This window comes from Anolis carolinensis, unplaced genomic scaffold, assembly GCF_035594765.1.
Source record: "Anolis carolinensis isolate JA03-04 unplaced genomic scaffold, rAnoCar3.1.pri scaffold_15, whole genome shotgun sequence".
NCBI classification, from domain to species: domain Eukaryota; kingdom Metazoa; phylum Chordata; class Lepidosauria; order Squamata; family Dactyloidae; genus Anolis; species Anolis carolinensis.
In genome coordinates, this window is record NW_026943826.1 from 6,170,118 (window position 1) to 6,187,236 (window position 17,119).

The following is a 17,119-nucleotide window of genomic DNA, read 5'->3' on the forward strand; positions in this document are numbered from 1 at the left end:
GGATCACAAACCTGCAAAAGTATTGGAAAATGAGCATGCAAAGATACTGTGGGACTTCCGAATCCAGACTGACAAAGTTCTGGAACACAACACACCAGACATCACAGTTGTGGAAAAGAAAAAGGTTTGGATCATTAATGTCGCCATCCCAGGTGACAGTTGCATTGACGAAAAACAACAGGAAAAACTCAGCCGCTATCAGGACCTCAAGATTGAACTGCAAAGACTCTGGCAGAAACCAGTGCAGGTGGTCCCGGTGGTGATGGGCACATTGGGTGCCGTCCCAAAAGATCTCAGCCGGCATTTGGAAACAATAGACATTGACAACATTACGATCTGCCAACTGCAAAAGGCCACCCGACTGGGATCTGCATGCTTCATCCGAAAATACATCACACAGTCCTAGACACTTGGGAAGTGTTCGACTTGTGATTTTGTGATACGAAATCCAGCATATCTGTCTTGTTTGATGTCATAATAAAATAATAATAATAATAATAATAATAAAAAATAAGTCCTAGACACTTGGGAAGTGTTTGACTTGTGATTTTGTGACACGAAATCCGGCATATGTATCTTGTTTGCTGTGTCATAATAATAATAATAATAATAATAATAATAATAATAATAATAATAATAATAAATAAGTCCTAGACACTTGGGAAGTGTTTGACTTGTGATTTTGTGATACGAAATCCGGCATATCTATCTTGTTTGCTGTGTCATAACCATATAGTTTTACTTTGCTTAATAATGTGTTATTATGTTGCTACGTAATGTTTGTGTTGTTTTTATGATTGGAAACCACCCTGAGTCCCATCCGGGAGATAGGGCGGTATATAAATAAAGTATTATTATTATTATTATTATTATTATTATTATTATTATTATTATTATTATTATTATTATTAATTGTGGCTGGTTAGCAAGCCAGGCCTTGTTCACAGAGGCAGACCGACGTATCACAAGACAGATTTCAGTAAACACAATGCTGAGTTCGGCAAATCCATGGAGACAGACGAGCAAAGAGTCTCTGTACCTGTTTGATGGTGCCCAGGGTTGCATTGCAGGAAACGGAGAGAGTCAAGTAAATGCCGGTGGGCAAGAGGAAGTCCACTTGGATGCTCTGGTTGGCTTCTTTGGACCAAAATTCGACCGGACAATAAATCCCAGGCAGCATCCTGTTTGGTGATCAGCAACAACCTGCAAACAAAGAGAAACAAGAGGAGAAAACCTCAGTCTACATCCCTACAAAGTCTATATATTTGTGTGACATTTCAATAAAAATTAAGACTAGATACTCTTTAAAAAATATTAAAATTGACAGGCTTTGGAGAGTCAAGATTTCTTGAAGAGGTTAACTTTCTGAAAACCTCAGAGAGACATAAATACTGTAGTCAGAAAAACATCCTTTGGAGGGGAAATCCAGTTTAAGCGTCTTCCTCTCTTCTCAAGAAAACACAAAAGCAACAGGTAAAGCTCCTTGCCATTATGGAAGCTCTGTAGCAGAAGGAGAAGCTGCCATTTGTTTTTTTAAATCTACAATGTGCCAAAGCAGAAAAAGAAGAAATGCAGCTTGGATCTTTGAAGTGAAGTCAGCGTCGGCAGCCTGTCTTTCTGTCTTGCTTGCTTATCTGCCTCTGAGTGTGTGACATTTCCTCGCTGCATAACCGAAAGGGAGCAAAGATTCCCAGAAACGCAAGCTGTGACAGATATTTGTTTTTTCCTGTGTCGTCGTATGTGTGTGTGTGTGTGTTTATCTGTCAATCCTGTGCGGTATCACTGTTAAGTCCAGATGCGCTCACCACAAAACCACATGCACAAGTTCCTAGGAAGAAAGGGAAAGGGAAGCCAAGGAGGCTTTGCATGAAATAAAAAGGGTTTTGTTTGGCAGCCACTCACAACTGATGCACACAGACAGATAGATATGCTTTCTGCAAAAAAGATAATGTTCACGCACTGGAACAACATGTAACTGTTGCCTTCCACTGAACCAGAACCTCATGCATTTCAAGAGTTATTTTTGGACTACAAAGTCAATTAGGTTCGCCTTGTGCCACACTGAAAGAACAGAGGTTCAAACAATGTAACTTTCTGAAAATTTAGGGATGTTTGCTATCACATGGAGCCCACAATAGCACAGATTAAACCGCTGAGCTGCGGAACTTGCTGAACGAAAGGTCGGCGGTTCGAATGTGGGGAGCGGATGAGCTCCTGCTGCTAGCTCCAGCTCCTGCCAACCTACCCTGTTTCCCCGAAAATAATATTAATTTTTGCTCCCAAAGATGCACTAGGTCTTATTTTCAGGGGTTGTCTTATTTTCCCACAAAGATGAATTCACATTTATGGTTGAATTTTTAAAAATGAAAATTTATTATCTACTATACCAGGGGTCCCAAACTTTTAAAGCAGAGGGCTGGTCCACAATCTCTCAGACTGTTGAGGGGCTGAATTATCATTTGGGGGAAAAAATACAAACAAATTCCTATGCACACTGCACATGTCTTATTTGTAGTGCAAAACAACAACAATGAAAGAACAATACAGTATTTTAAAATGAAAACAATTGTAACCAACATAAACCTATCAGGATTTCAATGGGAAGTGTGGACCTGCTTCTGGCCAATGAGATAGTTAAGTTAATTAGGATTGTTGTTGTGTCATTTCAGACTTTGGGTGAGCCTAAGTCTAAAATTGGAGCCTCCGGTGGCTCAGTGTGTTAAAGCACTGAGCTGTGAAATTGCAGGCTGAAAAGTCCCAGATTCAAACCCGGGGAGCAGAGTGAGCGCCCGCTGTTAGCTCCAGCTTCTGCCAACCTAGCAGTTTGGAAACATGCAAATGTGAGTAGATCAATAGGTACCGCTCTGGCGGGAAAATAACGGCGTTCCATGCAGTCATGCCAGCCACATGACCTTGGAGGTGTCTACGGACAACGCTGGCTCTTCGGCTTAGACATGGAGATGAGCACCAATCCCCAGAGTTGGACACAACTGGACTTAACATCAGGGGAAACCTTTACCTTTATCTTTTAAGTCTAAAATTATTTATTGATTCATTTACTACATTTATTTATTACATTTATATCCTGCCCTTCTCACCCCGAAGGGGACTCAGAGCAGCTATATGTACATACAATACATTATATTATTAGCATAGCACAATATTAGCATTATATATTACTATATTGAACTATACCACTATACTGTAATATTATATGTAATATATAACATATCATTAATATTATTATATGGTATTATTAGTATTATATTGTATAACATTATAATATTATTATCAATATTACTAGCTGTGCCCGGCCACGCGTTGCTGTGGCGAAGTCTGGTGGTATGGGAGATAAAGTATTGAGGAATTGGTGGTAGTTAAGGTCAAGGGTAAAGGTTTTCCCCAGACATTAAGTCCAGTCGTGTCTGACTCTGGGGGTTGGTGCTCATCTCCATTTCTAAGCCGAAGAGCCGGCGTTGTCCGTAGACTCCTCCAAGGTCATATGGAATGACTACATGGAGCGGCGTTACCTTCCCGCCGGAGCAGTACCTATTGATGCACTCACATTTGCATGTTTTCAAACTTCTGGGTTGGCAGAAGCTGGGGCTAACAGTGGGGGCTCTCTCCGCTCCCCCAATTCAAACCTGTGGTCTTTCGGTCCAGAAGTTCAGCAGCTCAGCGCTTTAACACGCTGCGCCATCAGGGGATATTATTTCCTAAAGGTTGTGAATATACAATATTTCTGATTGGTTTTTTTTGTTTGTTGGAGGCAAGTATGAATGCTGCAATTAGGAAAAATGATTAGGATGTAATGGCCTTGCAGCTTTAAAGCCTGGCTGTTTCCTCCCTGAGTGAATTTTTTGTTGGGAGGTGTTAGCTGGCCCTGATTGTTTCCTGTCTGGAATTCCCTTGTTTTCAGAGTGGTGTTGTTTGTGATATTTTATGTGCTTCTACTGTCTGTGGCCCTGAGAAAACAGGATTTGCCAGACTTTGATGATGGGAATACTTTGTTGGGAGGTGTTAGCTGGCCCTGATTGTTTCCTGTGTGGAATTCCCCTGTTTATTTACTGTCCTGGTTTTAGAGATTATATTGTTCTGCATTATTCTATCCCAGTAATTATTTCATATTAAAGAAGAATCTCACTTATCCAACATTCGCTTATACAATGTTCTGGATTATCCAATGCAGTCTGCCTTTTCATAATCAATGTTTTTGTAGTCAGTGTTTTAAATTCATTGTGATATTTTAGTGGTAAATTTGTAAATACAGTACAGTAGAGTCTCACTTATCCAACATAAACGGGCCGGCAGAACGTTGGATAAGCGAATATGTTGGATAATGAGGAATTAAGGATAACCCTATTAAACATCAAATTAAGTTATGATTTTACAAATTAAGCACCAAAACATCATGTTAGACAACAAATTTGTCAGAAAAAGTAGTTCAGTACACAGTAATGCTATATAGTAATTACTGTATTTATGAATTTAGCACCAAAATATCACGATATATTGAAAGCATTGACTACAAAAATGCGTTGGATAATCCAGAACGTTGGATAAGCGAGTCTTGGATAAGTGAGACTCTACTGTAAATACTACATAGCATTACTGCGCATGGAACTACCTTTTCTGTCAAATTTGTTGTATAATATGATGTTTTGGTGCTTAATTTGTATAACGATTACCTAATTTGATGTTTAATTGGCTTATCCTGAATCCCTTCTTATTATCCAACATATTCACTTATCCTGCCGGCCTGTTTACGTTGGATAAGTGAGACTCTACTGTATATTTCTAATCTTATATTCTCTGCTCAGAACTGGATTATATGAGGCCCCTTCTTCACAGCTGTATAAAATGCACACTGAAGTGGATTATATGGTAGTGTGGAGTCAAGATAATCCAGTGCAAAGCAGATAATATAAGATTATAAATGGGTTATATAGCTGTGTGGAAGGGCCTTGAGTCTACACTGCCATATAATCCAGTGCAAATTAGATAATCTGTGGAAGAAGTCTAAGTGAGGCCTAAATCTGCCTGTCCCCTAACTGAAACCTGGCTGTCCCTTGGTTGCTAGGCAACCAAGTGGACAGAGATTAGCCCTCTAAACTGGCAGCAATTGGATAAAAAAAATTATTGCTCTCCCTCTAATTAGGACTTTATTTTTCTTTTCTTTTTGTTGTATCAACCTTGAGGCGTGGATGATGGGTTGTGTTGTCAAATTTTGAGGTTGGGGGGCCTGTACTTTTGTTGTTTTGTGAATTGCCGTGATGCCATCACTCTTTTATATATATAGATTTGTATAACACAATATATTATATTATTAAAAATGATATAAAAATATTATATTATAAAACTGAGGGCAGGGGCCAGGTCAATGACCTTGGAGGGCCGCATCCGGCCCCCGGGCCTTAGTTTGGGGACCCCTGTACTATACAGTAGTTGTCATCACCAAATAGCATAACCAAACTGTGAATCCTTTCAAGAATTTCTATATTATATTTTATTGCTTTACTGTTTTAAAATTACTGGGGCCAGGCTGTGACACAGCTGGCTAGTAACCACTACTACTATAAATCACTACTGACCAAGAGGTCATGAGTTCGAAGCCCGGGTCGGGTTAAGCCTCCAACCATTAATAGCCCCGGCTAGCTGTTGACCTACATAAACGGGCTGGCAGAATGCTGGATAAGCGAAAATGTTGGATAATAAGGAGGGATTAAAGAAAAGCCTATTAAACGTCAAATTATGTTATGATTTCACAAATTAAGCATCAAAACGTCGACAGTAGAGTCTCACTTATCCAAGCTAAATGGGCCGGCAGAAGCTTGGATAAGCGAATATCTTGGATAATAAGGATTAAGGAAAAGCCTATTAAACATCAAATTCGGTTATGATTTTACAAATTAAGCACCAAAACATCATGCTATACAACAAATTTGACAGAAAAAGTAGTTCAATAGACAGTAATGCTATGTAGTAATTACTGTATTTACGAATTTAGCACCAAAATATCACGATATATTGAAAACATTGACTACAAAAATGGCTTGGATTATCCAGAAGCTTGGATAAGCGAGGCTTGGATTAGTGAGACTCTACTGTATTCACTTATCCAAGCTTCTGCTGGCCCGTTTAGCTTGGATAAGTGAGAATCTATTGTAATAATAAACTTTATTTATACCCCGCCAGCATCTCCTTGCTTAAAGCTACGGACAATGTGGTTGCTGTTGCCCGTTTTTGGTCTGAAACTATTTAGTTGCTTGCGATTTCCTTTTTTTTGTCATCATTTTAAAATGTATTTGTTATGCAATGCTTTTGACACGAAATAAATAAAGCATCTCCTGGATCTCCCAGCATCTCTCCTGCCAATGAGACAATTCAGATCAAAACAGAAAGCAGACTTGGGGCCTTTTCAAACGTCTAATGGACAGAAGTGAGAAAGTTGATGCTTTTAAAAGATTGTAGACGAGACAAACAGGAAGCGTGACGGTGTCTTTGGAGACTGGCACAGCAAGCAGATGTCTTTTTCTGTGCCGGATGCATTCTTCGCAGAACTGAGTCCCAACGGATGGGTGGCCATCCGTCGGGAGGGATTGGATGGTGCCTCTCTTTATGGCAGAATGGGGCTGGACTGGATGGCCATAGGATCCGATGATTCAATATTATGGAGATCCTTGCTGTATTTTGACCCTATGTTGACAACTAAAAACAACTCTTGATTTAATCCCAATGTGTCCTTGGCCAGCACTCTGCATTTCTTTGTGTTTCTCTGTTATCGCTTTCGCCCGCAATAAAAAGCCAGGGCTCAGTTTCACGTTCTGCGTATATGCTGATATGATTTACTCATTGTGAGAACGCCAGGATCTTCCTCTCCTGCCCTGGCTGTCCTGCAACAACAACACTATGTACAAATATAAACATCATATAATTTCTACATCATCTTTCTTCCCGAATGAGACTCTAAGCCCAACAACAACAACAACAACAACAATTCTTTATTGATTAGTCACTTTTGACCATATCAAAACATGTAAAACATACAAAACGTACACACTTACGCATACATACAATAAAACCATGTAAAGATAACAAGGTGACAGATACACAGCATTAAATAGTATTTATATCTTGCTTTATCCAGAGCAGGACTCAGGGCAGCTCACAAAATGGTATTATTATTGTTATTATCGTTGTTGTTGTGGACCTGTTTTGAGTCTTACACCCCAGTTTGGGACCCAAAGCAGCTCACAAAATATTATTGTTGTTTATTGAGCTGCTTATTGGCCATCCAGCCCAACCTTATTCTGCCAGAAAGGAACACACCATCAAAGCCTTCTAGACAGATAGCCATCCAGCTTCTGCTTAAAAGCTTCCCGAGAATTATTATTATTAATATTATTATTGACACAAAGACACAGTACAACACAGCAAACGAGATATACCGTAGAGTCTCACTTATCCAACATAAACGGGCCGGCAGAATGTTGGATAAGCGAATATGTTGGATAATAAGGAGGCATTAAGGAAAAGCCTATTAAACATCAAATTAGGTTATGATTTTACAAATTAAGCACCAAAACATCATGTTATACAACAAATTTGACAGAAAATAGTAATTAATACTGTAATTACTATTTAGCATTACTGCATATTGAACTACTTTTTCTGTCAAATTTGTTGTTAAACATTACGTTTTGGTGCTTAATTTGTAAAATCATAACTTAATTTGATGTGTAATAGGCTTTTCCTTAATCCCTCTTTATCCAACATATTCACTTATCCAACGTTCTGCTGGCACGTTTATGTTGGATACTGTATTATGATTAATCCTAGAGTTGGAACAGGCCCCAAAGGCCATCCAGCCAATCAAAGCCCTCCTGACAGATGGCCATGCAGCCTCTGCTTCAAAACCTCCAGAGACTTCATCATCATCATTTATTATTACTATTATTGTTATTATTATTGTTATTATTATTATTATTATTATTATTATTATTAATCATATGCGGCCGGGCTGTAGCGCAGCTAGCTAGTAACCAGCTGCTATAAATCACTACTGACCGAGAGGTCATGAGTTCGAAGCCCGGGTCGGGTTAAGCCTCCGACCATTAATAGCCCCGGCTTGCTGTTGACCTATGCAGCCCCGAAAGACAGTTGCACCTGTCAATTAGGGAAATTTAGGGACGCTTTATGCGGGAGGCTAATTTACAACACCTTAAAACTGCCAGCAAAACACGAGGAAAGGAATGAGGAAGTACAGCCACTACTGGACGGTGAAGCAACAGCTCCCCCTGTGGCCGGAATCGTGAAGCTGGAAAAATGTTAAAAATGCCTCTGAGTCTGTCTAATGTATGTTGTTTGTCTGTTGGCATTGAATGTTTGCCATATAGGTGTTCATTGTAATCCGCCCTGAGTCCCCTTTGGGGTGAGAAAGAAGGGCGGAATATAAATACTGTAAATAAATAAATACTGTTTTAAATTTCTGTTTGTATGTAAATTTATGTTGTTCTTGTTTGGCTTGTCCCTGTGTAAGTTGCCCTGAGTCCCTTCTGGGAGATGGAAGTGGGATACAAGGATAAAGTTATTATATTATTTTTATTATTATTTCTTGTTACTACCTTTATTTTCATGTACAACAATCTATGGTATGTACATTTACCGAACCTGCATGCTTCCAAACAAAAACTTTACTAGGTCTTACTTTTGAGGGAGGCCTTATATTTAGCAATTCAGCAAAACCTCTACTAGGTCTTATTTTTAGGGAAACAGGATAGCAGTTCAAAAACATGCAAATGTGAGTAGATCAATCGGTCTGGCGGGAAGGTAACAGCACTCCATGCAGTCATGCCAGCCACATGACCTTGGAGGTGTCTATGGACAACGCCGGCTCTTCGGCTTAGAAATGGAGATGAGCACCAACCCACATAGTCGGACACGACTGGACTTCATGTCAGGGGAAAACCTCTATAACATAATAATGTAAAAGACTAGTAATATGATACAATAATGTAAAGTAATCTATATATATAAAAGAGTGATGGCATCACGGCGACCCACAAAACAACAAAACTACAGGCCCCCCAACCTCGAAATTTGACAACACAACCCATCATCCACGCCTCTAGGTTGATACAACAAAAAGAAAAGAAAAATAAAGTCCTAATTAGAGAGAGAGGAATAATTGCTTTTATCCAATTGCTGCCAGTGAGAAGGCTAAGCTCCTCCAACTTGGTCTCCTAGCAACCCAATAAAAAATAATAAAAAACACTAAAAATAATTTAAAACACTAAAAATTAATACAATAAAATAATAAAATATAATAAATTAAAAGATAACTTACAATAAAATTAATTAAAAAATACAAATAACGTCAAATAAAAATTACACAACAATTTTTAACCAATACCACCACCACTTTGCCACAGCAACGCGTGGTCAGGCACAGCTAGTAGTACTATAATATAATATAGAAAAATAGTAATATGATATAATAATGATATAATGATATAATATGATATAATAATACAATATAATATAAACTATATATTATAAATTAAATGTAATATTACTAATAATATTACCACAAAATTATATAGTACAATATAGTCATTTCATGCTTATATTGTGCTATGCTAATAATATATTATACAGTAGAGTCTCACTTATCCAAGCTAAACGGGCCGGCAGAACCTTGGATAAGCGAATAACTTGGATAATAAGGAGGGATTAAGGAAAAGCCTATTAAATATCAAATTAGGTTATGATTTTACAAATTAAGCACCAAAACATCATGTTAGACAACAAATTTGACAGAAAAAGTAGTTCAATACGCAGTAATGTTATAGTAGAGTCTCACATCCAAGCTTCGCTTATCCAAGCTTCTGGATTATCCAAGCCATTTTTGTAGTCGATGTTTTCAATATATCGTGATATTTTGGTGCGAAAGTCGTAAATGCAGTAATTACAACATAATATTACTGCATATTGAACTACTTTTTCTGTCAAATTTGTTGTATAACATGGTGTTTTGGTGCTAAATTTGTAAAATCATAATGTAATTTGACATTTAATAGGCTTTTCCTTAATCCCTCCTTATTATCCTACATTTTCGCTTTTCCAACGTTCTGCTGGCCCGTTTATGTTGGATAAGTGAGGCTCTACTGTCAATACAATATAAAAGCACCGCATGAAACAATTGGCACGTAGATCTTACACACAATATCCCACATTTGAAGAATCTATATATATAAAAGGGTAATGAAATGTCGGCCTAGGACAAAACAACAAAACTACACATCCCAGAAACACTAAACTTGGCAGCACAACCCCTCATCCATGCCTCTACGTTCATACAACAAAAAGAGAAGAAAAATAAAGTCCTAATCAGAGGGAGAGGAATAATTGTTTTTATCCAATTGCTGCCAGTTAGAAGGCTAAGCTCCGCCCACTTGGTCTCCTAGCAACCCACTCAGCCCAGGGCACAGGCAGAGTTAGGCCTCTTCCACACTGCCTATAAAATACAGATTATCTGATTTGAACTGGATTATATGGCAGTGTAGACTTAAGGCCCTTCCACACAGCTATACAACCCATTTATAATGGACTTAATGTAAGGAGAAAACCTTTACCCTTTACCTTAACTACCACCAATTCCTCAAGACTTTATTTCCCATACCACCAGACTTCGCCACAGCAACGCGTGGCCGGGCACAGCTAGTCATATTATAATTTACAGAAAATCCAGCGAGTGAATCGACTGCAATAAATGTCGCCTGGAATATTAATTGCAAATGTCTTTGGTTGTCGAATCCTTTCCGGATTGCAGCTCCCATCAGTCAGCCTTTTTGAATCTAATAACTTTTCGAAAGTGTGGTGCTGGGAGGTGTGTGTGTCTTCTGACCTCAAAGGGCCTTGTTCTGGCCATGTTTATCTCGCCCCAAACTCAGAACAAAACCCCAAAGGCCTGGCTTCCTCTCGGGCGGGCGGATTTCCCCTCGGTGGGGTTTCTGGGCCCATAACCCATTTCCCGGCATTGCCAGCAACTCTTCTCCCTCCGAGAAGCTTGTGGTTGCCTTGCGAGGAAGAGGAGGCGGTGGTGCTGCTGCTATTTCTCTATCCCCCCCCCCCTTTGTTTGACTTCCTTTGGGGTGTGTTTGTGTGTGTGTTTGGTTTTATTCAATGCAACACTTCTCCAAATCAACAAGAAAACCAAGACTTGCAGAGGAAGGAGCCCATAAGAGACTGCCTCTTTCCATTGCATGCTGGAGAAAGTGCCTTTTGGGAATTTCCTCATTACAAATTATTTAAAAAAAAATAGTGGGCTGCTGTGAGCTTTCCGAGCTGTAAGGCCATGCCCCAGCAGCATTCTCTCCTGACGTTTTGCCCACATCTATGGCAGGCATCCTCAGAGGTTGTGAGGTCTGTTGGAAACTAGGCAAGTGGGGTTCATATCTCCAGGGTGGGAGAAAGAACTCTTGTCTCTTTGAGGAAAGTATGAATGTTGTCATTGGCCAGCTTGATTAGCACTGAATAGCCTTGCAGCTTCAAAGCCTGGCTGCTTTCTGGGGGGGGATCCTTTATTGGGAGGTTAAAAATAGCTGTTTCTTTTCCTCTTACTCCTTGAACTCTACCATTCTGAGACAGGGAGAAATTAAACTGTAAATGTTTTGCCTTTTTGAGTGCGTCTGTACTGTAGAATTAATGCAGTTTGATACCACTGCCAGGGCTCAATTTTACGGAATCAGATAGTTTTACAAGGTCTTTAACCACCTCAGCCTCACCAAACTACAAATCCCATTTTTTAAATTTATTTAATACATTTATATCCCACCCTTCTCACCCCGAAGGGGACTCAGAGCGGCTTACAAATTAAATTAACATACAATATTACATTATTAGCCTAACACAATACTGGCAATAAATTACCATATTGTACTATATCTATATATTGTAATATTACATGTAATATATAATTAATATTATTATATTGTATTATTAGTATTATATTGTATTACAAAATAATATTATTAATATTATATGCATATACAATATATTATAATATTATATATTATTGTAAATTATATTGTACTAGCTGTGCCCGGCCACGCGTTGCTGTGGCAAAGTCTGGTGGTATGGGAAATAAAAGTATTGAGGGATTGGTGGTAGTTAAGGTAAAGGGTAAAGGTGTGGAGTCTAGATAATCCAGTTAAAGCAGATAATAAAAGATTATAAATGGGTTATATAGCTGTGTGGAAGGGCCTTGAGTCTGCACTGCCATATAATCCAGTTAAAATCAGATAATCTGTATTTTATAGGCAGTGTGGAAGAGGCCTAAATGAGGCCTAACTCTGCCTGTCCCCTGGGCTGAGTGGGTTGCTAGGAGACCAAGTGGGCGGAGCTTAGCCTTCTAACTGGCAGCAATTGGATAAAAACAATTATTCCTCTCCCTCTAATTAGGACTTTATTTTTCTTTTCTTTTTGTTGTATTAACCTAGAGGTGTGGATGATGGGTTGTGTTGTCAATTTTCGAGGTAGTGGGGTGTTTAGTTTTGTTGTTTTGGCGGTCGCCAGGATTCCATCACTCTTATATATATATATATATATGCACATGTGGGCAAGCAACACCCAAATGTGGCCAAGGTGGTGAATATTATTGCAGTACAGTCCAACATAAACGGGCTGGCAGAATGCTGGATAAGCGAAAATGTTGGATAATAAGGAGGGATTAAAGAAAAGCCTATTAAACGTCAAATTATGTTATGATTTCACAAATTAAGCATCAAAACGTCGACAGTAGAGTCTCACTTATCCAAGCTAAATGGGCCGGCAGAAGCTTGGATAAGCGAATATCTTGGATAATAAGGATTAAGGAAAAGCATATTAAACATCAAATTCGGTTATGATTTTACAAATTAAGCACCAAAACATCATGTTATACAACAAATTTGACAGAAAAAGTAGTTCAATAGACAGTAATGCTATGTAGTAATTACTGTATTTACGAATTTAGCACCAAAATATCACGATATATTGAAAACATTGACTACAAAAATGGCTTGGATTATCCAGAAGCTTGGATAAGCGAGGCTTGGATTAGTGAGACTCTACTGTATTCACTTATCCAAGCTTCTGCTGGCCCGTTTAGCTTGGATAAGTGAGAATCTATTGTAATAATAAACTTTATTTATACCCCGCCAGCATCTCCTTGCTTAAAGCTACGGACAATGCAGTTGCTGTTGCCCGTTTTTGGTCTGAAACTATTTAATTGCTTGCAATTTCCTTTTTTTTTTGTCATCATTTTAAAATGTATTTGTTATGCAATGCTTTTGACACGAAATAAATAAAGCATCTCCTGGATCTCCCAGCATCTCTCCTGCCAATGAGACAATTCAGATCAAAACAGAAAGCAGACTTGGGGCCTTTTCAAACGTCTAATGGACAGAAGTGAGAAAGTTGATGCTTTTAAAAGATTGTAGACGAGACAAACAGGAAGCGTGACGGTGTCTTTGGAGACTGGCACAGCAAGCAGATGTCTTTTTCTGTGCCGGATGCATTCTTCGCAGAACTGAGTCCCAACGGATGGGTGGCCATCCGTCGGGAGGGATTGGATGGTGCCTCTCTTTATGGCAGAATGGGGCTGGACTGGATGGCCATAGGATCCAATGATTCAATATTATGAATATCCTTGCTGTATTTTGACCCTATGTTGACAACTAAAAACAACTCTTGATTTAATCCCAATGTGTCCTTGGCCAGCACTCTGTATTTCTTTGTGTTTCTCTGTTATCGCTTTCGCCCGCAATAAAAAGCCAAGGCTCAGCTTCACGTTCTGCGTATATGCTGATATGATTTACTCATTGTGAGAACGCCAGGATCTTCCTCTCCTGCCCTGGCTGTCCTGCAACAACAACACTATGTACAAATATAAACATCATATAATTTCTACGTCATCTTTCTTCCCGAATGAGACTCTAAGCCCCACAACAACAACAACAATTCTTTATTGATTAGTCACTTTTGACCATATCAAAACATGTAAAACATACAAAACATACACACTTACGCATACATACAATAAAACCATGTAAAGATAACAAGGTGACAGATACACAGCATTAAATAGTATTTATATCTTGCTTTATCCAGAGCAGGACTCAGGGCAGCTCACAAAATGGTATTATTATTGTTATTATCGTTGTTGTTGTGGACCTGTTTTGAGTCTTACACCCCAGTTTGGGACCCAAAGCAGCTCACAAAATATTATTGTTGTTTATTGAGCTGCTTATTGGCCATCCAGCCCAACCTTATTCTGCCAGAAAGGAACACACCATCAAAGCCTTCTAGACAGATAGCCATCCAGCTTCTGCTTAAAAGCTTCCCGAGAATTATTATTATTAATATTATTATTGACACAAAGACACAGTACAACACAGCAAACGAGATATACAGTAGAGTCTCACTTATCCAACATAAACGGGCCGGTAGAATGTTGGATAAGCGAATATGTTGGATAATAAGGAGGCATTAAGGAAAAGCCTATTAAACATTAAATTAGGTTATGATTTTACAAATTAAGCACCAAAACATCATGTTATACAACAAATTTGACAGAAAATAGTAATTAATACTGTAATTACTATTTAGCATTACTGCATATTGAACTACTTTTTCTGTCAAATTTGTTGTTAAACATTATGTTTTGGTGCTTAATTTGTAAAATCATAACTTAATTTGATGTGTAATAGGCTTTTCCTTAATCCCTCTTTATCCAACATATTCGCTTATCCAACGTTCTGCTGGCACGTTTATGTTGGATACTGTATTATGATTAATCCTAGAGTTGGAACAGGCCCCAAAGGCCATCCAGCCAATCAAAGCCCTCCTGACCGATGGCCATGCAGCCTCTGCTTCAAAACCTCCAGAGACTTCATCATCATTTATTATTACTATTATTGTTATTATTATTATTATTATTATTATTAATCATATGCGGCCGGGCTGTAGCGCAGCTAGCTAGTAACCAGCTGCTATAAATCACTACTGACCGAGAGGTCATGAGTTCGAAGCCAGGGTCGGGTTAAGCCTCCGACCATTAATAGCCCCGGCTTGCTGTTGACCTATGCAGCCCTGAAAGACAGTTGCACCTGTCAATTAGGGAAATTTAGGGACGCTTTATGCGGGAGGCTAATTTACAACACCTTAAAACTGCCAGCAAAACACGAGGAAAGGAATGAGGAAGTACAGCCACTACTGGACGGTGAAGCAACAGCTGGAATCGTGAAGCTGGAAAAATGTTAAAAATGCCTCTGAGTCTGTCTAATGTATGTTGTTTGTCTGTTGGCATTGAATGTTTGCCATATATGTGTTCATTGTAATCCACCCTGAGTCCCCTTCGGGGTGAGAAAGAAGGGCGGAATATAAATACAGTAGAGTCTCACTTATTCAACACTCGCTTATCCAACATTCTGGATTATCCAACACATTTTTGTAGTCAATGTTTTCAATACATCGTGATATTTTGGTGCTAAATTCATAAATACAGTAATTACTATATAGAATTACTGTGTATTGAACTACTTTTTCTGTCAAATTTGTTGTATAACATGATGTTTTGATGCTTAATTTGTAAAATCATAACCTAATTTAATGTTTAATAGGCTTTTCCTTAATCTCTCCTTCTTATCCAACATATTCGCTTATCCAACGTTCTGCTGGCCCGTTTATGTTGGATAAGTGAGACTCTACTGTACAGCCACTACTGGACGTTGCAGCAACAGCTTCCCCTGTGGCCGGAATCGTGAAGCTAGAAAAATATTTTAAATGCCTCTGAGTCTGTCTAATGTATGTTGTTTGTCTGTTGGCGTTGAATGTTTGCCATATATGTGTTCATTGTAATCCGCCCTGAGTCCCCTTCGGGAAGGGTGGAATATAAATACTGTAAATAATAATAATAATAATAATAATAATAATAATAATAATAATAATAATAATAGTAATATATTATTATTATTATTATTATTATTATTATTATTATTATTATTATTATTATTAAATCCTAGATGTGAAGTATGATATATCTATATATATAAAAGAGTGATGGCATCAGGGCAGCGGACAAAACAACAAAACTACACACACCCCAACCTTGAAATTTGACAACACAACCCATCATTCATGGCTCTAGGTTGATATAACAAAAAGAAAAGAAAAATAAAGTCCTAATTACAGGGAGAGGAATAATAATTTTTATCCAATTGCTGCCAGTTTGAAGGCTAAGCTCCGTCCATTTGGTATCCTAGCAATCTACTCAGCCCAGGGGACAGGCACAGTTAGGCCTCACTTAGGCCTCTTCCACAGATTATCAGATTTTAACTGGATTATATGGCAGTATAGACTCAAGGCCCTTCCACACAGCTATATAACCCATTTAGAATCTTATATTATCTGCTTTGCACTGGATTATCTTGACTCCACACTGCCATATAATCCACTTCAGTGTGCATACTAAACATAAAGACAACCATACAACAGACATTCAATACCACCACTACCTCAACAATTTCTCACCAACACCACCAGACAACGCCACAGCAACGCATCGCCGGGCACAGCTAGTATTATATATTATTACTAGCTGTGCCCGGCCACGCGTTGCTGTGGCAAAGTGGTGGTGGTATTGGTTAAAAATTGTTGTGTTATTTTTATTTGACGTTATTTACATTTTTTAAATTAATTTTATTGTAAGTTATATTTTTATTTATTATATTTTATTATTTTCCTGAATTATTTTTAGTTATTTTCTATTATAGTATTTTATTGTATTAATTTTTTAGTGTTTTTTATTATTTTTATTGGGTTGCTAGGAGACCAAGTTGGAGGAGCTTAGCCTTCTAACTGCCAGCAATTGGATAAAAGCAATTATTCCTCTCTCTCTAATTAGGACTTTATTTTTCTTTTCTTTTTGTTGTATCAACCTAGAGGCGTGGATGATGGGTTGTGTTGTCAAATTTCGCGGTTGGGGGGCCTGTAGTTTTGTTGTTTTGTGGGTTGCCGTGATGCCATCACTCTTTTATATATATAGAAGACTAGCTGTGCCCGGCCACGCTTTGCTGTG

At 38.4% G+C, this 17,119-nt stretch overlaps 1 protein-coding gene across 4 annotated transcripts in view; it reads right to left on the reverse strand.

Moving 5' to 3' along the window:
- Window positions 1-17,119, reverse strand: part of pik3cd (phosphatidylinositol-4,5-bisphosphate 3-kinase catalytic subunit delta) — an 81,948-nt gene that overhangs the window by 63,024 nt on the left and 1,805 nt on the right. For 2 of the 4 annotated variants that reach the window (XR_010001392.1, XM_062965991.1), the window contains exon 2: window positions 1,040-1,203. Coding sequence is in view for 3 of the 4 variants with exons in the window: in XM_062965991.1 (XP_062822061.1) it covers window positions 1,040-1,180 (141 nt within the window). In the remaining variant the exon portion in view is untranslated. Of the gene's footprint in view, window positions 1-1,039; window positions 1,204-1,487; window positions 1,738-1,805; window positions 1,825-17,119 lie in introns of those variants that run through there. The other 2 variants (XM_062965993.1, XM_062965992.1) reach the window with 2 other exon arrangements.